The sequence below is a fragment of the Mus caroli genome, unplaced genomic scaffold (genome assembly GCF_978045245.1).
Source record: "Mus caroli unplaced genomic scaffold, Mus_caroli_1 scaffold_19, whole genome shotgun sequence".
Taxonomy (NCBI): Eukaryota; Metazoa; Chordata; class Mammalia; order Rodentia; family Muridae; genus Mus; species Mus caroli.
Window position 1 is genome coordinate 59,300,656 of NW_028227274.1, and position 22,356 is coordinate 59,323,011.

General features: G+C 52.2%; 1 protein-coding gene across 1 annotated transcript; it reads right to left on the reverse strand.

The window, feature by feature from the left end:
* Positions 1–4,503: 4,503 nt before the first annotated feature.
* Cdx1 (caudal type homeobox 1) lies at positions 4,504–20,927 on the reverse strand. The gene is made up of 3 exons (XM_021151094.2): positions 20,483–20,927; positions 5,206–5,351; positions 4,504–4,725 (listed from the first exon to the last, which is right to left on the reverse strand). The coding sequence occupies exons 1-3, from the start codon at positions 20,925–20,927 to the stop codon at positions 4,504–4,506; spliced, it is 813 nt and encodes a 270-aa protein (XP_021006753.1).
* Between the last annotated feature and the right edge of the window lie 1,429 nt (positions 20,928–22,356).

The window sequence follows — 22,356 nt, forward strand, 5'->3', positions numbered from 1 at the left end:
GATACAGCTAGCAAGCCAGGAGCTTCCCCCTGCTGTTTCTGTCCCTAGGAGCCCCAGGCGGCCAAGATGGGCAGAGTGTCTTGCTGTATTATGATGGATGTCCATGTCCGGTATCCAATGATGAATTCTTCCCAACAGCTCCAGAAAAGCAGGTACGCGTAGATTGCATTTCTACGTGAAGAAACTTTTTCAGAGGAATGATATTGTGTGCCCAAGATCTCAGAGCTTTAGGAAGAAGCCTGGGGGAGGAGCCTCTAGAGGCCTGGGGCTGAGGAAGGAGGCTCACACAGGTCCCATTCTTCTGTTTCCTTTACCTTCCCTCTCCCCCTACCCTCCCTCCCTTTGACACTGGAAGCTGTCAGGCCTTTGGAAGGCCTAGAAAACCTTGAGAACAGTGGCCTTGGGTGAAGCAGCTGACTCTAGATCTCAGAAAAATGGTCTCTTTCTGGACCCTGCATAGCAACACCTCCTTGGGAGTCGGGAGACGGGGGGGGGGGGGGGGGGGGGGGGGGGGGGGGGGGGTTGTAAGATGGAAACTTAGTCTTCCTCGAGCAAGTATGTTATGTGATGACCACTGAGCTTTGGTGACAGTCACTGAGGGTGTGGTGTGTGCAGGTGGGCTGAGTCCATACTTTCCAGATGGGGAAACTGAGCCCGGTCACCCCTTTGGTGGGAAGGAAAAAAAAAAAAGCAAGAAACACTAAGATTTTCTGGCAGACGTTGCCTACATCAGTCATTCCCCAAAGCCCCAGCTTTGCAATGATGCAATAGCCAAGGGTTCACCAACCAGGCAGCTTGTCTGTTCCCTGTCCTCCATCGGGAGGGGGCGATGGGCATGGAAGCTACCCCTCGCTAAATGCTCCCCTCTTCCCTCCCCTCCCCCACACGTTTCCTTCTCTCAGCAAGTCTCCTGGTCTCGCCACAAGCCAGAAGTGAATTGGGAATGTGTGCTGATTTAAGGAGAGTGTTAGATGAAAATGTACTTCCTTTATTATATAGGGAGATATTTTTAAAAGCATATAAATAAACATTTTTAATTTGCTTAAGCGTTTGGATTTTGTCACCGTAGAGCATGTGTTTTGTCACACGAGGAGTGGTGACTGTGGGGGAAAAGACACTGAGGCTCCAGACTGCCGGTCCATCTGGTGCAGCGAGGAGGACACCCTTCTAGAGCAACCCCGCAGTCCAGGATCGCCCGCGGGGCCACTTTGGTGGGACTGCCAGTCTGTGTCTCCCGGTCCCAGGGCCACACTGCTTATCTCAGAGATTGAAGACCTCCTTCAAGTCTCTGCTCTCGCGTGTGCATCATCGGTTAGCTGTCAGAACCCACCTCTTCCAAGGCGCTTGGGCTTGGAAGTCTCTCTAGAGCATTCCTGCACTGCTGATAGTGGCTTCTTAGTTCTTCCATGGGATGAGAGTTCTCAGTGGGGAGTTAGGGTTCTATGGATCCAAGGAACCTATACACAAAATAGTCCTGGCCTGACTTGTTCTCATTTGCTAGTGCCCAGCTTCATGCCTTAGACAACCAGTCCAAGCCAGCTCTACTATTGGAGCCTAGATCCCCAGCAGCAGCTTGGGACTGTCAGCCAGCAGAGGGACATGCATAGTTCCCCTGTACAAAACAGCATCTGCTGTCCCCAGAGGATAGATAGGTGGATACCTCTATCTCTAGGGTAGTTGCAGGGTCTGATGCAACCTGAAGAGGACTCTTTCCTTAGTTACTGCTACAACACAACCTCTCCTGGAACTCTTTAAAAAAAAAAAAAAAAAAAAAAAACCTGAACAGGGTCTCAGTACTCCAGGCTGGCCTTGAACTTACAATGTAGTCAAGAATGACCTTGGATTTTTGATCCTCCTGCCTCTGCCATTCAAGTGTCAGGATTACAGGCTTGTGCTACCATACCCAGTTTTTCACAGTACTGGGGACTGAACCCAGGGCTTCATGCATCTCTACCAACTGAGCTCTATCCCCAGCCCCTCCAGTGGAATGCTTTTAGGTGACAGGAAGACCATAGTATGCTTGGAGAGATATATAGGCAACTTCCCTTTCACACGGAGTTCGAAAGCTAGTGGACAGGTGACCCACATTCAATCTCCTGAGCTCCCATGTGGGTGATGACTGCAGCTCCATTACCTGCTAGGTAGAGATCTTCTAGAGCAAGGGCCTCATCTCGTGCATTGTGGTGATTGCAACGGCAGCTAGATATGGGGTGCAAAGCATGGGTTGACTTGTGCTCATCAGTCCCAAGAACAGCTACTGTAGTTCCCCTTGACAGACCGGGAGACCCAGAGAGGCTAAGCACCTTAGTTAGCTTCCAGGTCTTATAACTGGAGCCTAGCCCTCTTAACTGCAACACCTGTGGCTCTACTCAGTCATGGAGACAGTAGGGCCTGCTAGGGCCAAGTTTCCAGAGCTCCCTTGTGTGGGGGTGGGGGGTGGGGATGCTCACAGGTGCTGGCGTGGGGTTCCTGGTTAGGAAGCACGGGGAACAGACAGAATATTAACTCAAACCTGTAATCCCAGCATTCCAGAGGCTAAAGTAGGAGGATCACCATGTGTTTGAGGCCAGGCTAGACGATATGGCGAATTTCAGGTCAATCTGGCCACTGAAAGGGCTCAGCAGGTAAAAAGGCATTTGGTGCATAAATTCCCTTTATATCCAAAACAAGTGCACCAGAGCAGAAGCTGGAGGCCCAGCGAGGGGAAGGATCTACCTCAGGGTTCATGCAGATCAGAAAGCTAAACTCACTGCCAGCTCCCTGCCTCTCCCGACTCCATTCTTCTGGTGCCATCTGGTTCCACAGGCTCAGACGTCAACTGCTACAGACAGGCCCTACCTGTCTCCTCCGAGGATGGCAGGAGGAGAGGAGGCTGGTGTGCTGGGGCTGGGAACACCTGTACACTGTTATCCCAGGCCAGGGGCAAAGGGCAAAGGCAGGCAGGCTGCACATGCTTTTTATGACCCAGCCACCTCCCAGAACAGTAAACAGAGGGGCAAGCAGCTGGCACCAGAGCCCTCTGGGTAGAGAAGGTCTGAGGTAGCCGAGGTCTGCCCACCTCTGGGGAAAACAAGCAAGGAGGACATCTTGCAGAAGCTTAGAAAATGCTTTAAGTTCCCATTGCTTCTGTTCCTTCTTCCCTCCTGGATCTGACCAGCACATACAGATCTTAGTTCAAGCCCTGCCTCTTCCAGGAAGACTTCCAGGCCTCCTGACGTGCAGGGAGCCTGTTCTGCTCTCCATTTCTGCAGGCACACGGTTTCCTGCCATGTTCAGAACAAAGTTCTGACTGGCCCTTATCTTTGTATATTAATACCGCTATGCAAGGGACGCTCCTCCCACTGGGCCAAGGACTGGATGCTTCCCAGTCGCAGCTGTGCCTGGCACATCAGATACCGTGTGAATGGCAATACTGAAGGTGAAGGCTGAGCTGAAGCACTCAAAGGATCAGAGGGTGGACAGGTTGGGGCTGGAGCTGTCGCTCACACAAAGAACAGTGTCTCTTCAGCCCCAGACCTGCCTTGGCAGGGTCCTGTTTGATCTGCCGTATTTTAAAGGTGACCTCGTTGTGTGGGGGAACCACAAAATGGAGAGGAGACACACAATCACGAGAAAGGATGGCAGTGATTAAACTTTTTAAAAAATTCCTTTAATGCCATGTATGATTTTTATAAATTGTTTAAAAGGGGAAAAACTTATTTCTGAAGCTGCATCCAAGAAATTCCACTCTACATAAACCCTGTACAGCTGTGAGTCCTCCATGGTCTGGGGGCTCCCTGGGTGTGATGGGCAGCCTGTGGGAAGGTGGGCAGGAGCAGGTAGGTAAACTCATAGAGTCTACCCTGAGAGCCTTCCTCTCCATCCGCAGGCCTCCCTGGACGCTAAGGAGGGGGTGAGTTCTGTCTCAAGAGCAGTGATCAATTGCCCAGCCTCTACCTCATGTCCAGTCCTGATGGCTTTGTAGCTCCAGGCTGGGGAGGGCCAGAGCATGGGGTGCTAGGGCAGGTAAAGGTGAGGCTGGAAGAGGAGATAGGTGGAGCAGATAGCATCCTTGTGCTTCACATGGGAGTCTAGACTCCGGTGCACCACCTTCTCTCAACGCTGCCTCCTCTCCAGAGCCAGTCTGGTCCAGATACCAGCCTCCCACCTCACTCTGGAACCCTTGGAGGAGATTGTGGAGCCTCAGTCTTGTCTTGGCAGCTCGTTGAGCCCTCTGAATCTTGGGAAATCTCCAGGTGGTTGAGACTTCTCATTGGGCTTCCCCATCACCCTGTGGCCTAGGACACAAGAGCTGGAAGAGGTCCTTGTCCAACAGGCTCACCACACACCCAGCCAACAGAAGGCAGGGAGAGGGCAAGCTACCTGTCCTAGGTAGGCAGTTTGTCCACAGTGACCCCAAAGGGCAGCAGCAGGGCTGCAACTCAGAACAGGTCCTTGGGCCCCAGCAAAGCCAGCTGCCCAGCATTCAAGTCCCTAGATCCCTAGACTCCAGGCTACAAGGGGCTAGGGTAGAAACTCCTCCTTGACGGGCACTGGGGAGGGGGTGCCCAGAAGGCCAGCATTAGTAGGGCATAGACTTCCTAGGGGTGGCCCTGATGGTGTGGGAGTGCCATCCAGGGGCAGGGGCAGCTGTGTGGGAGGCAGGGGCTGCTGCTGCTGCTGCTGCTGTTTCTTCTTGTTTACTTTGCGCTCCTTGGCCCGGCGGTTCTGGAACCAGATCTTTACCTGTGGGGTTGCAGAGAATTTATGCCGCAGGTGCTAGGAAAGAGCTGGGTTGGGGAAGGGGGTCTTCATGATCCACTCTCTGCTCCTGACACCAGACACCCTTCTCTGAAACCTCCTTCCTCCCCTTTCCAAGGCCCCAGTTCTCCAGAGCTCCTGTGTTCTGTGACTGCCCTTCCTTTGGGTCTGAATAGCATTGATTACCAGCCACTGTAGCCAGTGTATGCGTGTGTGTTTGTGTGTGTATGTGTGTGCGTGCGCGCGTTTACATGTACACACATGTGTGTGTATGTTTGTGTGTATGTAGTAATGTTTAGTTGAGGTTTAGTTGAGGGCGTGGGAGTGGTCCAGTGTGTGGTTTTATGCCAGTAGTCTGGAGACAACCTCTATTTTCTTTTTGTGGGCTCTGTCCATGCATGGCAGCCTGAAAGCCCGACTCTGGGCCTTGCTTGCTACTTGAGTTGAGGTGGGGGACCCACATACCTGCCGCTCTGTGAGCCCCAGGTTAGCCGCCAGCTCGGACTTGCGCCGAATAGTGATGTACCGGCTGTAGTGAAACTCCTTTTCCAGCTCTAGGCGTTGGTGGTCTGTGTAGACCACTCGGTACTTGTCCTTGGTTCGGGTCTTACCTGAGGAGCAGAAGGGCAATGAGGGAAGGGGAGTGTGGTAGATGTTCAAGAAGGACCAGACAGCGCCTGACAGAAAGCTGATGACAAGGCTGTGGTCTGAAGCCAGCTATGTCAGCTGTGACAAGCGAGGGTTCAGGAGATCCCCCGACTGTTCACTTGGAGGGCCTCAGAGCTGTGTGGTAACAAACTTTCCAGATGGTTTTGACTCAGCGGTCCCCAGACCATAAGTCTGCGTATGAGTCGTGAAGGGGACACCTGTCTGGTGAGGGGACACCTGGCTGGTGAGGGGACACCTGGCTGGTGAGGGTAGATTAGGGATAAAGGGGATTACCAGATGTCCCTCCCTCCTGTGCAAGGGAAAACAGGATTTGGAAGTACCCTTTGATTTGGGGCTTCCCAGTTCTACTGAATGCTAGCCCAAAGTACAACTGGAAGGCCCAGAGCTGCTGGTAGACTCTTGGGTCTGCAAGGTGCCCAAAAGGAGCAATCTAAACACCATGCCCTACTCTAGGGTCGCATCGGGAGCCATAGTCCTGAGCAACAGAGCTGTCCACACTCCCTCCTATGTTCCATACGCAGAGCATCAGTGGCTCAGCTCATTCCGCTGGATGAACCAAGTTCCTGTCTCAAGTTACACACTGTGGTGGGCAGGGAACAAAATGAAAAGTCCTTGCTTGAATGCTAGGGGAAGGGGACAGACAGAAAGACAATAAAAATGGAAAGCCTCGTTCACTGACAATTATTTTGAGGAAAAGAAAGAAGACAGGGAGCCTAAGAATTTGCCGGTGGGAATTTCAGAGTGGTGCTAGCCGGGTCAGGTGGCAGGCACCTAATGTCCTGGCTACTTGGCTGGGTCACTTGCATCTAAGAATTCAAGATCAGCGCAGGTAACATAGTGAGATCCTCAGTTCCAAAACCAACAAAACAAAATCCAACACAGTAGTTCTTAAAGCCTAGTCGAGAGACAGAGAGAGAGAGGGAGAGAGAGAGAGAGAGAGAGAGAGAGAGAGAGAGAGAGAGAGGGAGAGGGAGAGAGAGAGAGAGAGAGAGAGAGAGAGAGAGAGAGAGAGAGAGAGAGAGAGAGAGGCAGAGAGAGACCATGTAGATACCCAGAGAAACAGAATCTGGCAAAGTGAACCTGGAGGGCAAAGGCCTTGAGGGTAGGGGTATGTCTGAGAATGAGTAAGGAAACAAAGAAGAAAGGGGGCGGGGACAGATGTCAAGGGAAGGGGCTTAGGTTTCACTCTAGAATGGGAGAGCCACTGCAGGGCTCTAAGCAGAGGCATGTGGTCTGCTGTAGGCTCTCATGTTTTTCTGGCTGCTGTGTGAAGAGTGGGGGTGGTGGGGGCTGCCATGTCTCAGGACAAGAGGGTGGTGACTTGGCTTTCAGATGGTGTTGCTTGGGCCAGGAGCTGGACTTAAGGGCTGTCTGAGGTTATTGACATCAGGGTTGTCTTTGGAACAGAGCTTGGAAGGCTGTCTGGCCGGGGGGGGGGGGGGCAAGAATTACGGTATGGGGCCTGGGTGAGCACCAGCTTTCTCTGGAAGAAGCTAAACAACGGCCAAACTAGAAGGTGCATGCTGGCAGTAGGCGTGCACACATGTTTGGGCACAATGGATCTCACCATAACCCTAGAACCCCTCCTGCCCAGTGCCCACAACAGCCTGGCCTTTGACTCTCTGCTCTGGCTCTTCCTGTCCCCCCATGCCCCTGCACTAAAAACCTGCATTTGGCCCACCTCCACCCATCTATCCCCACACAGCCTGGCAGGAAAGACCTCCGCTCTTCCCCAGGCGAGTGGTACTGTGGGGAGACAAGAGCTGTTCCTAGGCAGCTTCTCCCTGGGTTTCTGCCAGAGCAGCAGAACCACACTGGCCATTTCCATATGCACCAAGCTTGCAGGACCACCTGACAGCAGAGTCAGAGCTCAGGGCAGCCTGCGGGCCTGTGCCAGGCCTGGTTAGAGGAGGGGCTGACAGGGAGGTTGCAGAGGCCTTGGCTCCAAGTGTGGCTTCTCCTTGACCTAGAAAAGTCAATCTTGGCTCAGATACAGCTCTGCCGGAGGCTACTACCATCACAGCCTAGCTGGGCTCTGAACCCATAGCCCACTGGGATCACTAACTGAGACTAGGAGTCCTGGGATGTCAGTCCCTTGCCATCTTACAGATGATGAGCCCATTGTTTAAGGTGGTCATGTGGTTGCTGGGGTTTTTCCAGACATGTCCAGTTGCAGCTGTGAATCACAAGGGTCCCGTGGTAACTATGAATGCTGTCCTACACACCTTCAGGTTAGTTGATGTATGTATTCTATGAACTTTATAATTCTAGTGTATTACTTCAGGTAATAACGTCAAAAGGTTAGGCATTCCTGCTAGATCTAGTCCAACCTTCCTGCAGTCAAGGTCACCCTCTAGTCTAGAGCTCTCTCTGCTGCCTTCAAAGCACAACCTCCACCATAGTTAAGTACCACTGAGCTACCCAACATCCTAAGTATAAGCAATAGAAGCTCACAGAGAAGAGCACACCTCTGTGTCCATTCCCTGGAATGGAGGGTCGGACCACAGCAAGGGTGGACTGTAAAACCTGGACTGGACTGTAGTTGATGGTCTTCGGTTAGAACTTTCAAAATCCAGGAAGACTCCTAGGTGTCTAAGAGGATAGGCTAGGCAGCAGATGGAGCTCTGCTTGTGAGAGCCCAGGCTCAGCCATGAGGACAGCTGTTCTCTTAGTACCTAACTCCATTGCCCCTCTCTGTGCTTGATTCTGTCTCTGTTGCTCCCACTCCTTGTGATGAGCAGAAGGGACCCACAACAGTCATTTACAGCTGGGAGCCAGGCCACAGAAAACTGCTGGCACAGAGGCCGTCAGCCTGGTGATGACATGAACCAAGAGTAGGGTATCCTGACCTCCAGCTGGCTCTTCCTAAAACCAAAAAACGGTAACTAGACAGTATGGGATGTTGACTGCATTGCAGCACCTCTGTCCCCACCAGGGTTAGGGAAGCCCTAGTCCATAGGCCTAGAGAGGGGTTGATAGGAATAGGAAGCTATCGGCAAACTTCTATATAGTCCAACTGCTTGAAGGATACAGATTGATTCTAAGACAATAGTCTGGCAATAAACAAAATGTTTGATTCCCTGTACAACCCAGAAACAAGGGACTTGAACATAGCGTTCAGGGTTAGCACTAACTAGATAGAGCATGTTCCTAGAACCGAACTAACCACCATGCCATCTGGCTTTGCATGCACAGAGCTTTGGGCCACAAGCTCTATTTCTAGGGCATAACCTCACAAAGAACTGCCCGAGACAGTGAATGCTGCTACTAGCACAATGTCCATGTCCCTGAGCAGGGAGCACCTGACCTAAGATATGGGACACCCAGGAGGAGGAGCACTAAGCAACTGTTGAGGCATGTGTACGAGGGAGCAAGACACAGGATGCTATGAGCAAAGCCTGCTCCCAGGCTGGGGAAATGGCTCTGTACAGGAAGTGCTTGCCACAGAAGCACAAGGCCCTGAGTTCAGATTCTCAGCACCTACATAAGCCAGTTAAGGTGGCTCCCTCACCTGGAATCCCAGTACTGCGGGTACAGGGTAGAGATGAGCCCCTAGGGCTCCCTGGCCCAGCCAGTCTCGCTGAAATGCTGAGCTGTGGGTTCAGTGAGAAACCCTGCCTCAAAAAAACAAATTGGAGGGCAATAGAGAAAGATATTCTATTATAAAGTTAATATCTGGTCCCCGCATGCCCAGGGACAGGTGAACACATCTGTTTATGAACATACACATATATACACACATGAAAATGTATAATTAAAAAATAAACTTAAAGCTGGGCATGGTGGCACACACCTTTAATCCCAGCACTTGGGAGGCAGAGGCAGGCGGATTTCTGAGTTCGAGGCCAGCCTGGTCTACAAAGTGAGTTCCAGGACAGCCAGGGCTACAGAGAAACCTTGTCTCAAAAAAAAAAAAAAACACTTAAAAAGTACACCATAATTTTGGGCAGTGGTAGTGCACACCTTTAATCCCAGCGCTCTGGAGGCAGAGGCAGGCTGTCTCTGAGTTTGAAGCCAGCCTGGTCTACAGAGGAAATTCCAGGACAGCCAGGGCTACACAGAGAAAACATGTCTCAGAAGAAAGTGTCATATCATCTTAGATGTGTATAATTTTTTGGTTAGTTGGTTTTTTTCTTTTTCTTTCTGAAGATATATACAAGAAGCCGACAACAGAAGCTGCCCTCTCTGGGAAGGCAGATGGCAGTGAGAAGCTGGTGTAGGGGGGTTGGGCTTTAGAGGGTTTCAGTTTTTTGTGTGTGCAAATGTCCAATGTGTTATTTGTAGATGGTGTGTGTGTTTGTGTGTGTGTGTGTGTGAGACTGTGTGTGTGCATGTGCATGTCTGTGTGCATGTATGTTTCACTGAGGCTGACTCCAGGGCCTCGTCATGATAAACAAGCATTCTACTGCAAGGAAGTATCCAACAGCCATTTTTGTGCTTTTTAAACGTTGAGACAGAGTTGCCCAGGCAAACCCAGAATTCACTTCATAGCCCAGGCAGTTCTTGAACTTGAAAGTTTCCTGCCTTGGCCTCTCTTGGGTAGCGTTACAGATCTGCATTACCAGGTCTGAACTTTAATTAATTTTGTAAGCTGGTCTTGGACTCACTATGCCGTGAGAATGGTTTTAGGCTCCTGGTCTTCCTGCCCCCACCTCCAAGTACCAGGCTTACAGGCGTATACTCCAACACCCGGCTTATGCTGAGAATTGAAGTCAGGGGTTTGTGCGTGCTGAGACAGCTATTTCCTAAACGACATTCCTAGCCCCTGAACTCCCCTTTAAAAAAAAAGTTTTATTTATTCTTTTAGAACTCCATACATATATACAATGGATTTTGATCGTATCTACTCCCGTGCCTTCCTCCAGCTCCTCTAAGATCCCCCTTCTCTTTCCCACCTGCATCTGCTCCCCTCCTTCCTCTTCTTCCTCTTCCTTCTCCTCTAACCCAGAGTCTACTTAGTGCTGTTTGCATGTGCGTGGGTGTGCGCTCATCCACTGGGGCATGGGCAACCTATAGTGGCCACACCAAAGAAAAATGACTCTCCTTTCCCCAGTGGCCGTCAACTGCCAATAGCTCCTCAACCAGAGATGGGGTCTTGTGAGCCTCTCCTCATCCTTGGAAACTGTATTTTTCAGTGACAGTCAGGAGCCCTGGGCTCTGAAGCTCTGGACAGAGCTCAAGCCTGTATCCTCCCTGATAACCGTTTGTGAGCACCTGAGACCCCTCTGGAACCCAGCGAGGAAGGGCAAGGTGGTGCATGAGAGGCACAGAGCAGGGAGGAGGCCAGAGTGAATGATTTACAGGTTCCTGGGACACTGGGGCTAAGGGGGAAGTCCAGGCTCCTGCAACAGGTGTCTGATGAGGGGCTGGCCACTCCCAGGCTCAGAATGAGTAACTTGTAGGCAAGATGCCAGTGAGAGTTGGTAAGGGGAGAGGGTGCAAACCATCAGGACTGAGCATAGTGGCCAGAGCCCCAGCTCACTCCCCTAAATGGAAAGCTCACCCTCCGCTCGAGTTCTGTCATCCGCAGAATGTCTCATCCCCGTCGAACGGGCTGCTATGAGAGGTGCAGATGGATCCCCACATCTCTAAAGCATGTGCGGTTTAAGGTCCGGAGAAGCCACAGGCAGACAGCTCCCAGTGCTGGGCCCTTAGGCAGGAACTGCTGGTGAGCTGTCCTGAAAATCCTGGCCCCCAGATTTGGAGCGAGTAGAGCTGACACTGGCTCCCGGGGTTTGGTCCTTGGTAAGCTCTCCAAGTGTCTCTGCTATGTGCTTATTTGAACAAGCAGACCTCTACGGATATACAGGGGACCCACATGCCAGGGTGGCTAAGGATCATCTCCCTAGACCCCATTTTCTGAATCTGTAAAATGGAGATAACCATTAAGGACAGACATGGTGGCTATGGGCCAAACACTTTGTGTATGTGCCTCAACAACTTGGGTTTTTTGTTTGTTTGTTTGGTTGGTTGGTTGGTTGGTTGATTGATTGGGTTTTGTTGTTGTTGTTGTTGTTGTTGTTGTTTGAGACAAGGTTTCTTTGTGTAACAGCCCTGGCTGTCCTGGAACTTGCTTTGTAGACCAGGCTGGCCTCAAACTCACAGAGATTCACCTGCCTCTGTCTCCCAAGTGCTGGGGTTAAAGGCATGCACCACCACACCAGCTATGCATCCAGTTTTTTTACATTAAAAAAAATGGGATTCAAGACCATCTAGGGAGGGGGAGATGGTCCAGGAAAGCTGTTTACTGCCAAGCCTGATGTCCTGAATTCCATCCCTGGGACCCACAAGGCCCAAGCAGATGTAGTTAAACATGTTTAAAAAGCTAGGACTATTTGTTCTTAGAAACACACTAGAACCCATCACACAGAGAATGGCTTTCCACAATCGTCTCCAGCCTTGGGATGTACAGTTTCACCCGAGATGAAGAGGGCTCCTTGTGTGATACCTGGCATACAGCAGATACACACAGAGATGGATGGAGCCTATTCTTTCCCAATAGCGGTGGGGTGGCCCCTGTAGGAATGCCAGAAAATGGGGCTGTGTCCTACTGGTATGCTGCATTTGTAAGGTTCCTTCCAACTTGGAAGCAGGAGGCTCCCAATGTTTGTTGATCCTTAGATTGTGTTTGTTATTATTGCTGAAAGAACTCTAAGGCTGATTTCCCAGTTTGAAAGCCTAGACAACAGGCCTGTCCAGCTGGAAGACAGAATAGTGTTGCAGTGGCCTGTACTGTGGTCTTTATCCAGCCCAGGGCAGACAAGGAGAGCCTGGCCTCTGCTCCAAGACAGACTGACTCCCAGAAAAATCAAATGGTCTCTAGGTCAGCACTTCTTCTGGGTTTGCGGCTCCAAGGGCTGACTAACTCTGTCTATCAGGATGTGAGCCTCGAGTCCAGCCCAGACTCTCTGTGACCTCTCACTAGGTGGGCCACCTCCTCTGGCTGTACATTAAGATGACACTCCCACCCAGCGTGCACACACACACAAAGGCAAACATACACAGCCCGTCGTCCCCCAACACATGTGTGTATGGGAGTTTGTTAAAAATACCTATTGCTAGGTTCTACCATTTGGGGGCGGGGGGAGCAGTGATAATGGTACCAAGGATCAAGCTCAGCTCTGCCTCTCAGCTACACCTCTGCCCCCTCATCATTAGCAAGCTCCAACTGGAGTGTTCTTAAACAAGTCCCTCACCTGTGGGTCTCATTCTCTCCTGATGAGGGATAGGTGTCAGCACCACGATATGGAACCCAGAACTCCATGTATGCTAGGTACACACCCTTCTGTTGAACTGCAGCCCCAGACCACAGGCCCTCTATGCTCAAGTTCCATGCCATTCTGAGTCTGCCTCACTACTCACCACTACCCAGGAACACTCATAGGGAGATCACACCCACACATCCTCCCTCCTAGTAGAGCAGGGGGGCAATGGCTTGCCCACCTATGTTTGTGATGCCTGCTTAGGGTATGCTTAGGGAGGTGGGAAAGGAAGCCGTTGGATCCCACTTCAAGATGGAGATGAGAGAACAGATCCAGAATGGTCATTGGGTCATGTGATGGGGACAGCTGCAGAGTCAAGGAACAAAGAGAAGGGAAGAAAGATGGGGGGTGGGTCAAAGGTCTTTGGAGGACCAGCTTCCTGCCACCCCCTGAAGACCATTGGCCAATGCCTTTCCCAAGTCTTGTGGAGACAGAGGGAGAACACCAGAGAATAGGTTCTGGCGTGGGTGATTTGTGCCAGCACTGCCCCTGACCCTTGGTAGGATGGCTCTTCTCCATTCTGTGCCTGCATGTTCCATCTACTCAGGGAGAGCTGGATGGTGTGTCCTGTGAAGACAGACAAGCACAGAGTGGCCATCTTTTGTATAGAAAAGATGTATGAGAAGAAAGAATTCCAAGTATGCTGAGCATAGAGATAACTTTAAAGACCCCGGGGGTGTCATCCAGATTAACACAGAGGGGCTACTAAAAAGTGACAGGGTGTGAGTAAGCCTGTGGAGTTAGCACTATGCCAAGATCTGCAAAGGCCAGGTGTTCACTGCGGATCCAAACCTAGCACCAAGAGAGGTGGGCCAGTCTGTATACTTAGTGGAAGGACCAGACAAGTGTTTGAACTCTCCTGGGTCCCCTCCCTGCCCAGAACACAGAATAGATGTGAAAACACTTTGTAAAGGGCAAAGAGCTATGGAACCCCCAACCTCCCACCCCCAAAATAGAACTGAGCTATTTGTAGAAGTGGATGCTAGAGCTCTCTGTTGGGAACAAGAGGAATGTTGCCTGATGGGAAGTCACATGTCAAAAAACACCCTAGAGTGTAGAGATCTGATTATGCCATCTGTTGCCATGCCATCTCAATTCCAGCCTTTTCTCCCGTCTGTGTCACCTGTTGCAGGGTCTCTGCTGCAGCAGCTCCTGCCCTGCCTGTCCTCAGGATACTGGAAGCCATTCTGAAGTCATGGGGCTTTCTAGGCCCACTGTTCATTCTTGTGTTAGATGAGGGGAAAACTACAGGTTATTCTGTCATGGCTCCTCACTCAGGCCCTGGAGGAAGGATGAGGCTGACAGGGTTGGGTTAAGCACAGCCAAGTCTGAGGAAGCCTCATGAGGAAATCGGTAGCCTGGTGAGGGCCCTCTTCCACCACCTCTTCTTCCCACTCAGAGTCATCCATCATGGTTGCACCCGGCAGCTCTCAAGCCACCTGTGCATCTGGACCACCATATTTTCCTTGAGGCTCACAACCAGACCTGGCTTTGGGAGGAAGCAAAAACAAGGAACTTTAGAAACTCGGGCTGGAGAGATGGCTCAGAGGTTAAGGGCATTGGCTGCTCTTCCAGAGTGTTGGGTTCAATTCCCAGCACCCACATGGAGGCTCGCAACCATTTGTAAGTCTAATTCTAGGGGAATCTGATGCCCTCTTCTGATCTTCACGGGCACCAGGGACACACATGGTAAAACATTCATACACATAAAATAATAGACTAAGTTTAAAAGTTTAGGGTAAGATGGTAATGAAAGTCTTCACCTAGATTGGCCATGTACTGCTGGTACATCCCCATATAAGCCACGAGAAACTTTCTGTTTTTGTTTTTATTTGTTTTCTTTGTGACATTAACCAGTTTTCAAGTGCTCAACTGCTGTGTGTTCTGTACTTTCTCAGTGACAGGAAGTTCTAAGACGCCACTGCCAGCTCACTGCCCACCGGGGACCAGGAGCTACCTAGCTCGCCTCACTACACTGAGGTCACACTAGCTGCTCCATTCTCATCCTTCCAAAGTTATCCTGTGAGGACCCTCAGTCCGGAGTGCAACGCCATCCCTTCCACTGATGGCTCGGCCTCCAAAGCAGCCCTTCCTGCGTGGTGTTACTGCTTCCTCATCTTCGCTCATCAATGCCAGTCCAAAAGTGTCCCATTCTAGGATCAATGATGCTGCTTTTGAAGAGTGGCTGAGCACACACCCCGAGCGTCTAGGAGACACCACCTCATTTTGTCTTGACTGTGCTGGTTGCTCAGCACTAGTCTGGTCTGTGCTCCATGGCAGGCCTTCAAAAAACCAAGCACACCAATTAAGCAACTACCAACAGTGATCAGGAATGCGGAGGACCACGGATAAGGAGCTGAGGCTGGGCTAAGTTGGTTACAGGGGGAAACTTCTTCACTTAGCCTTGGGAAAATCTCTTGGAGGAAGTGGCTTATAGACCAAGAGCTGTAGGTTGAGAAGGAAGCAGCTTCCATGTCAGATATGGGAATAATACTCCAGAAAGAGAAAATGGCTTACGCAAAGACATTTGGATGGAGGTTCCAAGTGGGGAGCTGAATCCCAGTTCTCTGAGAGCAGGCAAAGGTCCCACCTTTGTTCAGCCATAGCTCCCATCACCCAACTGAACCCTCAGCACAGAAGAGAATAGCATTACCCACCTGCCTGGAAGAATGGATAAGGGACGGAGGGATGGACAGAGGGGAGGCACAAGCTGTGGCTAGAGGACTGCCAGAACCTCTGGCTGAGGGGGTCTGGGGTTGATTTCAGAGCCCAGGCAGGCCTGAGGGTGGCAAGCTCAGACTTCTCCTTCCTGCTTATGCCAAGATGAGGCCTGACTGACGGAGGAGACCCAGGGAAAGGGCAGCAACACATGGTGATGACCCTGACCCCAGATGTTATGGCTGTTTGTGAATCCCAGGAGCTCCAGGCCTGTCTAAGAAGAGGACTTTCTTCCCAAAAGCTGGCCCCAGCTGCTAACAAAGCTGTCTGGATGTCAGAAAAACTCCTGAGGCTCTAAAGCACAAGATCTGCTGGGGAAAAGGGACACACATTCCACAACACACACACACACACACACACACACACACACACACACACACTCCAGCCACTTTTTAACTAGGTCATTCCCAGCTACATCTGAGAGCTGAGGTGTCAGGTGCAGCTTCTGCTGCAGGGAAAACCAGCTTTAAAGAGTCAGCCCGCCAGGCCTACTTCCCTCTCTCCTTCTTTCTTCTCCCCCCTCCGTTCCCACTTACTCAGCTCCTCCCTGCTGGCCTCATTTCCCTCACCTGGGGGGGCACTGGCCAGAAAGCAAGCAGCCAAGGAGAGATCTTGGGCTGGGTCCTTGAGACTGTTGCTTTGTTTGACAAACCCTTGGCAGGTTGTGGATCCTGGTTGGAACTGAATGTTGTCATACCCTAGGTGTGTGAGCTTGGGCAGGTCACATGGCCTCTCTAAGCCTCTTCGATTTTATCTGTAAAACGTGTCCAATGATAGAGCTTTTTATCTCTCGGGGTAGGTATGAGGCCTAAGTAAAGTGGCTCAAGAGGAGGTCTTAGCATAGTGCCGACATGATAAGCTCCTACTATGTGCACGCCAGAGCAGGAGGGGGTTGATTAGGACTGGCCCTTGATAGGACTACAGATGGCAACTGGCAGGAATATGCCACTTGATAGACATAGGTATGATAGAGATTTTTAAAACAAGGGGCCATCAGTAGGCTATGACTGCCCTTCACTTGGTATGGGGTGAATCAAGGAGGGTTTCCTGGATAAAGCAGCCTCGGAGAAGGAGTGGCATTTGAACTGCTAAAGATGCAGTAGAGGGAAGAGAGGGTAGGGCGGAGAAAGGTCCCAGGATGTCCATGCAGAAAGTGTGAAGCCTGTTCACAACACCTGTTCACACCTGCCAAGAAGTGTCCCTGAGCCCTGGCCACCTGCCCAGGGCTAGCTGTGCTTTAACAACACCATGGCTTCGAGAACGTAATCCGGTGAAACGGCTCCGTGGGTAAAAACCTTTGCTACTCAAGCCTGACCCCCTGACTCTGATTCCTTGAGCCTCTGCCAAGGTGGAAGGAGAACCAACTCGGCTGCAGTCGTCCTCTGAACTCCACACCTGCTATGGCATACAGCCTCCCATACTAATAAATAAAAAGTCTACAAAACAACAACAGTAACCAAAAGGCCAGGCTGTGGTGGGGCATGTCTTAATCCCAGCATTAAGGTGGCAGAGAGAGGATCTCTGAGTTTGAGATCAGCCTGGTCTACAGGATGAGGTCCAAGTCAGCCAGGGCCACACAGAGAAATCCAGCCTTGAAAAACCATGATGATGATGATGATGAAGAAGGAGGAGGAGGAGAAGGAGGAGGAGGAGAGGAAAGAAGAGGGAGAGGAGGAGGAGGAGAGATTACCCAGGGTAACAAGGCTCTGGTTATGTGGCATCTAAGAGAATTGGAACCCCAGAGCTAAGTCTCTCAAGCCTCAACTTCTAACAGTCTCCAATAAGTCCCTGGGCTTTTAAGCAAACTATTGGGAGAGTGTCTTCAGTACTGCATTGATTGGGCTGTGGATGCCACTGGCTTCAGAAGTGACATGGCTCCCTCAGAGTCAGGTAACCCTTTATTCCTGGATTGTAGCCTAACTGGGGCTCACTGCCTCCCCATTCGGATGTCCAGCGCCCTTTCCTAGAGTAAAGCCAAATCAAATCACAGTCTGGCCTTGGCTGCTCCAATTACTTAGAGTCGGGAGCACTGACCAAGTGTGGAGGGTATCCAATCTTTGACTACTAGCCCGAAATGCTGTGTCTGGGCAGGCATGGGTCCAAGCCCCAGAGATGGACTCTAGACATTTGTGGAAGCTGGGGTCTCATCCCTCTCCTGATCTCTCCAGAGGTGTCTCCTGGCCCTCTGCTTTCCTGGCTCACTCATCCAACTGAAGGCTCAGAGCACATGCTTGGTACCAGGCAGACATGGAGCAGGTGCTCCAACTGTTCCTAGGTCAGACAGACATGGCTCTAGACCTTTTGGGAGCAGATACCATGCAAACATACATGGAAGTGGAGGACACGTTAGAATTTGACAGGGTTCTAAAGGGCACCCATCAGAAACCATCCAAGGCAGTGAAGGTGGAGAGTGTGACTTGGGAATCACAGAGGGCCTCTCCTTCAGCCATGCACAGAAAGCGAGAAGGAGCCAGGCAGGCATGCAGAGTCAGAGGGAAGAGAAACAGCAACGGCAGCCACAACCAAATGTGTACACAAGACCTGAAACGAGACTTGGCAGATCCGAGGAGTTAAAAAAGAGGGCTGGGTGTTGGGGCAATGGTGGCCAAAGGGAGTGGCCCAGGGTGAGGTCCAGGGGTGGGTGGGAACCAAGCATTGGTGCTATAGAGTCTCACAGACCTGAGGAAGGAGTGTGTTGTTGGAAACCACCAAAAAAAATTTAAGCTGATTCATCTGCATGTCAACCCCACATTCCTCATCGGCACATCTGCCCTTTAATTGTCCAGTGCAGGTAGTCTAGGCTGTTTGGAGCTCAAAAGAAGGAAGAAAGGTAGCAGGCTGAACATCATATGGACAGAGTCAGTGTGAGCTGGAGGGTGAGGCAGGCAGTGAATTTCCCTCAGCTGTCCCAGACCACTGCATAGCATACGAGCCACTTCTGGGAGGCTGTACCTTCAGTACCCAGGAGAAACTGAGCCAGAGAAGGCAAAGGGCTCTTCCCGTGGGAAGAGTCTATACCCTTCCCTCAGCTCCCATTCTGCCTTACTTCAGGAGCATTAGTGAGAGTCACGTGGTTTGAGCAGACCAGAAGCTCCAGACTACTGCATCTTTGGCCAAATGTGTCTAATCTGGTTCCTGAAAAAGAACCCTTCCTGGAATCCAAACCCGTAGTCCTGGCCTGGACTCTTAGAGCTAAGAGAGAAACTGCTTCGCCTTTGGGCGTTCATAGCCCCATCTGCACGAGACAGGAGGCCAGGAGGGCAGCTGGGTTTGCAGGTTCAGGCCCAGAGATAAAGGAGGTTTCCTCACATCACATCACCCCAAGTTGTCAGACTCCCCATTCCTTTGACTGCTACCCCTCTGGTCCACTCCCTCCTGCTCATACAGCTTCACTATGAAGGCCTTTCTCCAATGCTCTCCCCGAGGGGAACCGCCTTATCCTTCCCCTGAGTCACCTGACCAACAGGAAGCTGCTAGTGGAAGATTGGAAAGGTGCTTCCCTTCCTTGACTTCCAAAGAAGACCACACAGGCGGCTGGGGACAAGGCTCTGACACCTCCTATCCTGTCATCCAATGTAAAGCTCATCCCCTGCATTCACGAACCAGGCTTCAGAGCACAACCCGTCCTTCCACCTACACACACACACACACACACACACACACACACACACACACACACACATACTGTCTTCCAAAGGATGAAACATACATTAGTTTTTTTCAAGACTCTTTTCTACAGTTAGAAGCAGGGTATATACATCACCATGTAACCCCTCCCTGTTCATTGATCACAAAACAGAGACCCTGGGAATTGCTTGAGCAGAGGATTAGAACCAGTATCGCGTTTAGTGTGCCCCACGAGTTCCTGGCTGTGGCCTTGGGCCAGAATTTACCATGTTTGTACTATAGCTTGCTCATCTTCCAAATAGGGGGAAGACAGCAACATGTTATATAAGAGTTCCATATTATTAGCTGCTATTACTCAAGGCACGGAAGTGAACAGCCTTGCCCCTCAAATATCTCTGGAGACAGACCGGAGTTTCAGTGTCCCTTGCACTTCTAAGGGCGGGTATGACTACAACCAAGGCCTGAAGGCACTAATCAAACCCTGCTCGAAGCTACCCAGGGGAGTAGATGGGTGTGTGGGAGAAATGGAAGGAAGGGAGAGGAGGTGGAGGAAGTCCCAGGCCTGCCCCCAGCTGGGAGAAGGGAAGCAAGGGTCGGACATCAAAGAGTAGGCAGGCCAGCTTCCCGCCCTCAAGGCCAGGTGGCCTTTGTCAGGACAGGCCAAACACAATCTGGACAATGAGGTGTCCTGTTCACTTTCCTGCCAACAGGAGTCACTACTGAGCTAAAACAAAGGCAGTTACATGACAAAGGGGGGGGGCATAAAGGTCAGGCTGTCCCTCATTAAGCTGGGCCTTTGTCCAGCCCCCTCCCCTGCCTTTGAAGAGGGGTGGATCAGAGGGGCCTGCCCGGGGGCAGGCACTTCACAGGCCAAGGAACCAAACAGCAGCCACCTTCCCAACTGCTCCTACTGCCCCTCCCCCGGGGTCAAGAGTTCAGGGAGAGTCCTGGGGAGGCTAGGTAGGGACCCCTGTCCCTATGCAACCAATGGGAACTTCATCAACCAAAGGAAAGGATCGCATCGCTTCACTGTAGGATAGGGAACCAGTTGGTCCTGGAGGGGGAAGAAGATCCCACATTCCCACAGCAAGATAGGTGCTTGGGTGAGTGTCTGTGGCAGGGTTAGGACTGGAAGAAGGTGACGAAGATCAGCAGTGCGGGTACTGCTGCAACGACTGGGCATCTGGCCTTCTACTTGTGGCCTTGCCACTTACACAGACCCAACGTCCTCTTTTCCCGGGTTAGCAGTTTCCTCAGCTATACACAAGGACTCAGTTGAGTTACTCAAAGCTCTCCAAGCCTAGAGATAAAGCAGGGCGAAACAAAATGACTTCAGGACAAGAGTGGTCGTGGGCCCCACTCTCGAGAAGCCAATCAGGGCCAGGGCAAAGGTCAAAGAAGGACACCTGGGCCTCGCCTAGCACCTGTCAGGTCTGGAGGCTCCCACGGGAGAGAAGGGTCCTTACCGCTGCCACCGCCGCCTGCAGCCGCCACGCTGCGCCGCATCCATTCGTAGGGCGTCCGCCTTGGCGCTCCTGGCGAGGACGGTGCGCCCGGAGCCCCGAGGGACTGCGCCAGGATGCCGGGACCAGGCCCGGGAGGCGCGGGGACCGGGCTAAAGTCCGGAGGGGGCCCGAAGGCCAGCGGGGCCGGGCTGGCGGCTGAGGCCGTGGGGCCCGGGCCATAGGCAGCTGCCCAGTCGTCCTTGGGCGCAGGGAAGGGCGCAGCCCAGGTCGGAGGGGGCGCGGGCGCCGGCTCCACGTGCGTGTAACCCGCGAAGTCGGGGTACTGCGGGGGCGCGGGCGCAGGGCCAGGGGGCCCGTAGGTCGGAGGGCCCAGGCCGAGGCTGGAGGGTCTGGCGGGGCCTGGGTACACGGGGGAGTCCTTGTCCAGCACATAGCCCACGTACATGGTGACCGCAGGGTCCCCCACGCATGCTGGGCCCTGGAGCCGCCGCGTCCGGCCGGCCGCCCCGACGACCAGCGACTGCTCACCTGGCCCCGCGGCCGCCGCCGCGCCCGCCCCACCCCGGCCTTTTATAGCCGCGGGCCGTCCGCGGCCCCAGCCGGGCGGCTTTGCATTTCAAAGCGGGGGGAAGCCTCGGGGCCGCGAATCAAAGGGGGAAGCCCGTCGGGCGAGGGGGTTCAAAAGGAGACAAATTGCCGCCCTAAGCGGGAGGTGGATGGGCCAGAGGGCTGGGGACCCAGAGGGGCGGCCTGGATGACGGTCCGGGCCCAGCTTGGGGTTCCGACTTCTCCTTCGGGGGTCGCAGGGACCTCCCCACAACCCACCCCCTGGTTACAGGTGGAGAAACTGTCTCCGAGGAGCGGGGTGGGGTGGTGGCTTGACCCTAGGCGAGCCTCACACCGCCCACAGAGCATGGGGGCACTGTCAGCAGTGACCACCAGCTTGAGGTGAGGCGGAGAGCAAGGCTGACTTCAAACAGGGTTCCGTCTGTAAGGTAGAGGGCGTCTTGCGGGAGGGGTGGTGGTGAGGTTAGGGGTCACGACCCTTCGGGTCCTAGATGAAAGCTATGGGGATGTGCATATGCAGATAGCCAGTCTGCAAGCTACTGTTTCTCTTATTGGCTCCCCAGAGAAATTCTCCAAGGTGTGGACCAGGGGGGTTTCTGGGGACACCTTGGGAAACTTCACAAGCTTTTGACGCGTATTACCTTGTCATTATCATTGCTGAAATGTCTCAAACATACACATACACCGAGCTGCATCGAGAACCTACCTTGCAGCTTCCATTACTTACCGGGTTTCTGTCACCTCTTTCTTTTAAATCTACTGCCTTTTTTTTTTTTTCCTAAAGCATTTTCGGAACAATTTAAAAACAAATTCCAGGTTTCATGTCATTTTACCCCTACACACGTCAGCCCTCGTCTCTAAAATACAGGGACAAATTCCTGAGTATTTATCATCGAACTCCGTTTATATTCCGCGTACTCTAACTGATTGGGGAAAAAAGAAAAAAGAAACAACGCGATTTTGCAGTTGGCTTGATGATCCTCGTTGGTAATGGAAGGGATCCCGCTGGCATTTTAAATGTCCATGTGGGTCTTTCCTGCTCCATTGAAGACAGGCAGGCAGGCTTTCCACAGCTACCTGAGCAGGGAAAGGCATAGCTGAGACTGGGAAGAGAGGGCATTGCTGAGGACGGATTCAGGAAGGAAGACTATGGGCCAGGGCGGGAAGTGTGCAGAGGAGTCCTCTGAGATCGGATCTCTCGTGCTCTAGGGCCATGCAGAATGTCCGATGCCTCAAAGCAAGGTGGACACAGGTCTTGGCTATTAGACTTTCCTTCTCTTTACAGGGGCAAGCAGGGGAGTCAAGGC

What these genes read in the sequence shown, in the direction of transcription:
- Cdx1 (XM_021151094.2), bottom strand. Translation starts at nt 20,927, where the DNA reads ATGTACGTGGGCTATGTGCTGGACAAGGACTCCCCCGTGTACCCAGGC. An exon ending in TGCAGGCGGCGGTGGCAGCG is followed by an intron (nt 5,352 to 20,482) that starts GTAAGGACCCTT and finishes TCTGCTCCTCAG; the next exon opens with GTAAGACCCGAACCAAGGAC. An exon ending in TGGGGCTCACAGAGCGGCAG is followed by an intron (nt 4,726 to 5,205) that starts GTATGTGGGTCC and finishes GCAACCCCACAG; the next exon opens with GTAAAGATCTGGTTCCAGAA.